The sequence below is a fragment of the Malaya genurostris genome, chromosome 2, assembly GCF_030247185.1.
Source record: "Malaya genurostris strain Urasoe2022 chromosome 2, Malgen_1.1, whole genome shotgun sequence".
NCBI lineage: Eukaryota > Metazoa > Arthropoda > Insecta > Diptera > Culicidae > Malaya > Malaya genurostris.
This window is the reverse complement of record NC_080571.1, coordinates 308,643,832-308,653,408: the sequence shown is the minus strand read 5'-3', so window position 1 is coordinate 308,653,408 and position 9,577 is coordinate 308,643,832. Positions and strand designations below refer to the sequence as shown.

The window sequence follows — 9,577 nt, the reverse complement described above, 5'->3', positions numbered from 1 at the left end:
GGGATAAACCGATGGGTTTACCTTCCTTTCAAAGAACTAATCCAATCCAGCTGTTATTTCTTTATCGAGCTGGCTCTCGCAATCTCGCTGCACCTTACGTACCTCTTTATTTGTAGCGCTCACAATCTTCCTCTAATACCGATCAGATAGGGACCATGCCTATTATGACATAGACCATGCCATGTGTGTGCTAAAAACCCTTCATATTCGTCTTATATAACTGAACCGATATTCACAAGCTTAGAATCAAATGCAAAGATGCGATTAAATTTTATTCGACTTCGTGTGCCAGTTTCAGAGTTACGCACAATCAATTAATTTGCAAGCCTATGATTGGCGACTAACAGAAAGACCTTAAGTTAAATAGGTTTCCGATATCCGGATCAGGAAGGTCAAAAAGTAGTAGCCAAATAGTTCTGAGCTGGATCTAACATAGATTTATCGGAGATTATTCGACCGACCTGCGTAAAATTAAATTGTAATGAAAAATTGTGAAAAAAATACTTTTTGAGCGGTTAGTGGAATGAACTAAATCGATTAAAAAAAATAATTCCATTTGTTATACGCAGAGCTGATACACTGAAGAAGGTTGCAAATAACACACCGAAATACTGGTATCTGTGTATGTTATTTTCTCGTGACACAAGTGGCGAAATAGTAAAGACTTTTAAATATAATGGAATTTAATTGAAATAATATAATTCTTATATCGAAATATTGTGGTTTTTAATGGATGACAAATGATAGATTCAAAGGAAAGCTATTCGAGCGTGGTTGTACATTATACATTGTATCTGGATCCGTTTTTGGTCCGAAGGATACTTCAATAAATATACCTAACTGCCAAATATAAATTAACATTTCTAATAAGTATAGGTCAATGTAAATTCTTCGGAGCATTTTCAGAATGTTGTAATCATTTTTAATGTTATTTTTATCTTTCGTCTTTGACTCATCAGTGCAGAGCAGTTTAAATTAAACTGCTTAGTTCAAATTGAACTGTTCTGCACTGATGAGTCAAAGACGAAACGTAAAAATAATAAAAACGGTTATGTGCCCTAGCACAAAATTTGGCCTACCCCTAAATGACCATTTTTAATGGTTAATTTTATTTATTCTGATATGCAATTCACACACAAGTAATTCAAGTTAGTTAGTAGCACAAAAGTGATTGAAGCTGAGAAGTAGTAATTAATATTTAGGAACATAATGCACATCAACGAAAGTACAATTAGCAAATCAGTTACTTTGTTGAATATACTGTAAACTGTTCATGAACTCAATCAAGCATTCCTTTACTTCTTGTTATTCCGCTGTATATTTTACCATGTTCTTCAATTTACGCATTTATACGCAGTACAACATATTTCTAGTTTAATTGTAGTAAGAGTGTATTAAGCTTTGCTTACCGAACTTACTTTGCATAACTGCAGGAGGTTTCCAAAGCTATAATAGTTAAATTTTATAGCAAATTAAAAGCTTTCTGAGCTCTATGTTATTAACACTCCGAATACCAAAGTGGTAAAAAGTTACACGGACTACCAAGGGTACCATGAAAAGTGGGAACGCTAATGTTGACTGACTATAACTTAGCCATTTTTGGACCGATTTCAAAACTTTTTTTACCATTACAAAGATAAATTCATTCGGAATAAAATGGAGAACCGATGGAAAACCGAAAATTCTATTCAAAGTAATTATAAAAAGTTTCAACTAAAGTCTGTTGAAAAAAAAGTGGGAACGCTTACTTTGACTGGCCATATCTAGGCTGTTAGAAGTCCGATTTTGAAAATTTGTTTATCATTAGACAGATACGTCTATCGCAACATAACTGGAACAGAAAATATTTCAATTACACTTTGTTAATGAAAATTATAATCAAAAACGTAATCAAAAGTCCAAGTATAAATTATCGAAAACTTCGTATTTTCGACATATCTTCAAATTCAAAGCGACGACATATTCATTTTTATATACCAATAGATTGCATTTGCCATGAGCTATATGTTTTAGAATAAATCAATTTCAACATTACTGAAAATGCTCAAAAAATACGATATTTTTACAGAAATTTTAGAATATTAGAAGTATTTGAAGAATACTAAATACACAGTCACGTATCCAGAGATGAGGCCCGAGGGGTCCTGGCCCCTCCCGAAATCAAAAACAGATATATAATTATTTAGCAGGACTCAGACAGGTGTTACAGAAATAACAAGACAGTGAACGTGAAGAAATGTAATACACTGACAGTTCCAATGGAAACGTTCAAAGTGTCTGTTAAAACACCCGTAAAAGGCACACTGAGAATTAGAATCACTAACATTATTTGTTTTATCTTTGGGCCCCTCCCGAAACGAAATCCTGGGTACGGGTCTGTAAATACAGCTAAGTACTTTTGTACACCAATCGATTGAAGCCAGCTATAATGTACGGGAAAAAGTAGTTTCAAATTTACTAAAGAATATCCAAAAATTAGATTCATATCAAACATTTAGGCATTGTTGATCACCAATCGATTGAATATTGCTTCTATTAAAATTTTTAACAGGAAATTCTATCATATTTACTAAAAACCTCAAGAAATTTTGTATTTTTACAGAAATTTTTCAATCTTAGAGTTTTTTGTGACTTAGCTAATCACGCACGTGTACTAACCGACTAAATTTACTTTCAGCTAAAATTCAAGAATTTATGTTTTATATTTACCATAAATCTAAAAAAATCTATGCTTACAGCAAAATCTCAAAAAATCTACATTTTCGTGTAAGTTTTCGAATTTAATGTATTGGAAAATGTAAAACAAACATCTATGATCTTTAATGTAGATTGAATTTGCTATTAGATAAAATATTTCTAATATTCTAAAATTTCTGTGAAAATATCGTATTTTTTTAGACATTTTCAGTAAAGTTGAAATTGATTTTTTCTGAAACATATAGCTGATTTCAAATGCAATCTATTGGTATATAAAAATGCATATAACATCGCTTTGAATTTAAAGATATGTCGAAAATACAAAGTTTTCGATAATTTATGTTTGGACTTTTGGTTACGGCTTTGATCATAACTTTCATTACCAAAGTGTAATTGAAAATATTTCTGTTCCATTTATGTTGTGATAGACGTATCTCTCTAATGATAAACAAATTTTTAAAATCGGACTTCTAACAACTGAGATATGGCCCGCCAAAGTAAGCGTTTTTAGTTGAAACTGTTTATAATAACTTTGAATAGAATTATCGGTTTTCCATCGTTTCAAATGAATTTTGTTCCGAATGAATTTATCTATCTCATGGTAAAAAAAATTTGAAATCGGTCCAAAAATGCCTAAGATATAGTCAGTCAAAATTAGTGTTCCCACTTTTTTTACCCCCTTGACATTCGGAGTGTTAATTGGTGGTAATACTAACTTTGAAACCCTACTGATTGCAATATAGTCGCTTCTGCCACAATTCATATATACATACAGCTTAGCATTGCCTCATTTCGCATAACTGCCCTATAACAATTGGAAAAATGCTATATTTTTTTATATATGCATATTGTATTGATATTTTTACTCAATAGAAAAAATGTAATGTTGAAGAGTTGGGAAAAATCAACATTTTCTTCTACTTTTTATGATAGGCAAGTACGAATGAAGCAATGTAATTAAACTCATTATGTATTGAAGGACATTGGTGAATTAATGTTTACTGAAAATATATAAAGTTGAAAAAAATAGTTATTAACCTACTTATTATTTTAACTATAATATCTGGGATCCGATATAGCCGTAAAATGTTTGGCAATTAACTAACAAAACCCACCAACTAGAAGACGATGCGATTTGCGATCACCCTTTTTAACATCGTCACTCATAAGAATGTACTCATGAAACTAACATTTTCAGCTCATCGCCTCATAGTTCCGGAATGGAAAAGTAGACACGATTAAAACTCCCTAACAGCATGTAGAGCTATAAGATGTTTTATTTATTTGAGGATAGTGAAAATAGATCTCACCAGAAAATTCAGAAACGGTCCATGATAATTGAACCTAAGTCACTAACCTAATTAAGTCTACGGTTGATAATGAAGAGGAACATAGTTTCAATCGCAATTGGTTCGGACGTCTTACATCTCGCCCATGTTAATCCCGATATCGTTAGTAAATTCCTAGGGTCACCATGTTTTACCAGAAAAAAATCATTCATCTGGATAACATCTTATTGTAATCAATTCATATGGAAACTGGAAAAAAAAGTTTGGAAGCGATAACAACTAAAAAAAATTAAAGAAGTTCAGAGACCAAGCACAATCTTAGTTCGGCAGCCCAGCACATTCTGCTAGGCTCAAATGTGCCGTTCCGATGACAATCCTAATTAGTTCCTAACACTGTGGAAAATAGTTCAGTAATCATTGCAAAATGTATATGAACTCTGAAACACATGTAGTCATATAATATAGACACAATCAGTATTGTATATTTGTACAAAAATAGATATGCCCAAAATGTTCTCTTATGTCTAATTCACAGAAACTAATTTTGCTGCAGTCACTTGACAGTTGAAGTCAAAAATCCAATCACAGACTCTGTAACACCTATAAAGCTTTGGTTATTCCTCGCTCTCCGCTTCCGCTACGTAACCCAGCTGCTCCAACTCACGAACAACGCGTTCGTTTTTGCACAAATGATCCAACCAGTAAGTGTAAGGGAATTCCGGTTTTGTACCTCCATAACGTTCTGGTAAATACTCCGGATCTATATATTTGTGCAGCGAAGCACGATCCGTGCCATGGAAGTACAACCGCTCACGCATCCGATCATTCAACAATGGTTTAAACATCTGAAACACTGTATCAAATACCCATCCCTGGTTAACGATGTGAATTGCTGTCGTACGAACGGGCATACATGTCTGCAAAAAAGGTATGTTTGAAACGAGTAAAATGGTGAATGCGAGTGTTTCTACAGTCATACCACCAACAAAGCAATAACTTTCTGAGCAACTGTTGGACTCATATACCAAGCATGGTTTAAAGATAATCCTTCCAAATCCATAATACCAACTCCACCGACTACTTGCGATACGGGTTCCAACGAACCAACTTCCAACATTAGCAAAGTAGCTTTAAGCAAATCATTCATAGGAACTTTCGATGGTCTCCAGTTACCGAATTTGAAAAACAAAACTCTACGGCCTTCCTGATCGCGGTAAGGTGATATTGTAATGATGTTATCATCTCCCAGCGATCTCAGAGTCATCGGATTAACGTTCTCGTGTAGTTCTACATTGTTCTCACGAAATTCGTAGTAGCGGCACATCTGTAACACTCAATGTGAGACTTTCGCATACTTCAAGAGATTAGTAATATATCATTACCAATTTATAAGCATTTTCAACTTTCCAAAATCTTGCTCTGAGAAATTTTATCAAAAAATCATCATCCAATCGGTGGGGTTCACAGTCGCCTCTTTCTAAAACAGAAAACATTCATTTTTTTCAATTACACTGATTCGACTCAACACCTTAAATACTTAACTTACCGTAAACCATATCTCGGAGCTCCTGCAGTAGAAGACATGTTTTCTCCGGGTCTTCGCCTTGTCTTCGAGCAATTTCCGCAATTTTCGCTGGAAGGTCCGAGTCCAAGTTGATCGTATGTTTAATACCTGCACTGTCCGGCATCCTACGATCGATCGGTGGTGGTTTCCACAAGTGATCACCTTTCGGCAATATCGGTCGATTCACGACCTTTTGTTTAGATATGATTTTCTGAAATGAAACATGAGTCGTCAGAGATACAAACGTTTACGGATTATTTTGTACGATCAGTGTAATCTTTAATGTGATCATGCATGTAATTGCCAAGGTTGTTAACTAACGGTGAATTTGCTTTATCAGAACCACACAAACGATGGAGATATAACAAAATTTGACGATTCAATTTTACATGCTTGATAATCAAGTACTTCCATGCACGCAAGATAACTGGGACTAGACACTATAATTCGGAAGATCTGAACGTTCAAGCCGTTTTAAACAATTTCAAATCAGTTAAGTTATCTTTCATGAACGCGTGAGCTTGAAATTCACGGTAGTTTTGACATGTAAACACACAGCCGTTGTCAGTAATTTCAGTTGATTGGACATTAAGACTGCCAGTTTCCAGAATCTAACGTGTACTGATAGCTGGTAAATATTGATGAAATAAATTATAGGAAAAAAACGTTTAGTTGGTTCTGGCTGAGTCATGTCTACCGTGGTTGTGATTGACTCAGATGCTAATGATCTTGCATTAGATATATTTTAATTCTGGTTCCTAAACATTTGTTTAACGAGAATAATTATACACAATGATATTCGGTTTCATTCAACATTAGCCGTACACGTGAACATTTAACATGAATACATTCATTTGCGTCGATTGTTTTCTGGTTGTTTTTTTCCTTACTTTATTCTATGCTGCACTGAACTAAATTTCGTTTTGAAACAAAACAAATGTATTTATCCGGTTTTTGCATTCAAAGTTTTTACCGACTGTCGAAGTGGACGAAGCATGGTTTGTTTGTTTGTTACGGGCAACTTGATCTATGCTGCGACAGTTTGTAAAAACTTTGAATGCCAAAACCGGATAAATACATTTGTTTTGGAAGAACCGGTTAAGTTTTTGTCCGGTTTTTGCATTCAAAGTTTTTCTGTCCGGTTCTTGCAAAAAAGATGTCTTCAAACGATTCTTGCATGGCAAAGTCCAGGTCCGGTTTTTTCTATCAATGTTTTTATCCGGTTTTTGCATTCAAAAATAATTAAACGGATTTTTCAAACTAAGTTGCACTTAACCGACTTTTGCAATCTTCTTTGATTCTTGAAAGAATAACCGAAATCGGTTTGTTTGACCGTCAACTGATAAAAACTATCAATTGGAGAAGATTTGAGGTCGATTCAGAATTTTTTACTGCTTTTCGCCCTTTTGAGTGATGGTATAAAATTTTTAACACACTTTACCCTATATTTTCGAATCCGGAAGTCCAAATAATATGTAGGAATTTTGTATGGGACCACTAGAACTTTCATTTGAATCAAAGTTTGTGAAAAACGGGTAAGCCATCTCCGAAAAAAGTTAGTGTACAAACACACACACACACACACACACACACACACACACGCTCACTCACACACGCACACACACACACACACACACACACACATGCACACACACACACTCACAGACTCAGACATACACGCACACACACATGCACACATACATGCACACACACACACACACACACACACACACACACACACACACACACACACACACACACACACACACACACACACACACACACACACACACACACACACACACACACACACACACACACACACACACACACACACACACAGAGGTAGATGCCTGGCATTCCGGATATACAAATTTGGAAAAAATACACCTGAACGGAACTCGAACATACAAACTTTCTTCGTTTTATTTATCAATTTCTTCTCCGTTTTGTATGTATGTATGTATGTATATGTGAAGCCACCATCAGTTCAAGGCATTACCAATGTATGCGGGTAGACTTACAGTAGATCCGAATTTAATTATCAGATAGCTTTCATATTATTACTGTTAAGAAGGCCAAAATGGGTTATTTGGACCCGGCGCCTTCCAGCAATAACATCCAGCCATATAATAAAGATTTTCGCTGTACCAGCTTAAACCCGCCTGATGGTTTGTTTGTTAGAAGGGCGCGTCTTACTCATTTCAGACCTTCAGGGAGAAACACGAAGTTTCTCCCATGTGACTCAGGTTGGCAATCCACTCCATCATCCAGTCATTCACTTGTAAGATACCCTGATGCACTCCCTGCCCCTCACCATTGTAATAAAATAATATAATATTTGTGACGAAGTACAATATAGTAAAATAATAAGACATAATATAATATCATTTAATATAATACAATACAACAAATCGTCATACAATATAACATAATAAAATATAACATAGAGCCATATAATATCACATAATATAACATATATACTACAATATATTATCCTATAGAAGGGTTCCGTCATCATCCATCATCTCCGTTCCGCTAGGCACTCATGTTCGAAAACTGACAATTATAGTAAAAACTGCTATCTCTTATCGATATGTTGACTATAGTGTTTGTCCGAAGAAAAGATGCCTACATTCCGTATCTCCTCGAAGTAATGACAGCAACATTATTATATAAGTAAAATCAAATAATATAACTCATTATAATATAATATAATATAATACAATATTATATAATATAATACATTACATATAGTATAACATAATACAATATAATACAATATAATATAATATAACATAATATAATATAACATAGTATAATATAATATAATATAATACAATATACCATACTATAGAAGGGTTTCCGTTATCATCCTTCATCTCCCTCCGCTAGTCAACTCATGCGCTAAAACTGACAATTATAGTGACATAAGCTATCTCTTATCAATATGTTGACTATAGTGGTTGGACGAACAAAGATGCCTACATTCCGTACCTCCGCGATGATATAACAGCAGCAGTATTATATAATTAAAATCAAATAATATAACTCATTATAATATCATACAATATAATACAATATTATATACTATAATACAATACATATAGTATAATATAATACAACATAACATAATATAATACAATACATATAGTATAACATAATACAATATAATATAATATAATACAATATACTATACTATAGCAGGGTTTACGTTATCATCCTTCATCTCCCTCCGCTAGACAACTCAAGTGCGAAAACTGACAATTGTGAAATATGCTACCTCTTATCAATATGCTGACTATAGTGATTGGACGAAGAAAGATACCTACATTCCGTACCTCCGCATCGTTATAACAGCAGCAGAATTACCCAGTTTTGGACAAGTTACTTGATTGTCGTTTCTCAGAACTAGAACATAAATACTATATTGCTAGTTTTTACAATCCGTTGCTTGGAGTCGGGTGCCCAACAGAGTATTATGGCTATTCTACTGATGAGATGAGTATTGTCCCCATAGTCCTGCAACATAGTCTAATATAATATAATTCTATTAAAGTATTCATTAGTGTTAATCATAACAAAATTTTCTGACCCTATGTACGGGGTTGGGAATCTAACCCTGGTGGGTTGCGTAGTGGGTATCGACTTATCCAACACGCTACACCCATCCCCTAATAATGATAATGCTTTTGTTATTGTTGTAGATAATGATAATGATAATGATAATGATAATGATAATGATAATGATAATGATAATGATAATGATAATGATAATGATAATGATAATGATAATGATAATGATAATGATAATGATAATGATAATGATAATGATAATGATAATGATAATGATAATGATAATGATAATGATAATGATAATGATAATGATAATGATAATGATAATGATAATGATAATGATAATGATAATGATAATGATAATGATAATGATAATGATAATGATAACGATAATGATAATGATAATGATAATGATAATGATAATGATAATGATAATGATAATGATAATGAT

The 9,577-nt window shown here is 33.6% G+C and overlaps 1 protein-coding gene across 3 annotated transcripts in view; it reads right to left on the bottom strand.

Annotated features, from left to right (window-relative positions):
• Nucleotides 1–4,438: 4,438 nt before the first annotated feature.
• Nucleotides 4,439–9,577, bottom strand: part of LOC131431030 (clavesin-1) — a 43,643-nt gene continuing 38,504 nt past the window's right edge. For all 3 annotated transcript variants that reach the window (XM_058596439.1, XM_058596441.1, XM_058596440.1), the window contains exons 2-5: nt 5,533–5,761; nt 5,369–5,463; nt 4,966–5,310; nt 4,439–4,903 (exon numbers count right to left, since the gene is read on the bottom strand). In XM_058596439.1, coding sequence (XP_058452422.1) covers nt 4,601–4,903; nt 4,966–5,310; nt 5,369–5,463; nt 5,533–5,761 — 972 coding nt within the window. In that variant the 3' untranslated portion in view covers nt 4,439–4,600. The remainder of the gene's footprint in view (nt 4,904–4,965; nt 5,311–5,368; nt 5,464–5,532; nt 5,762–9,577) is intronic.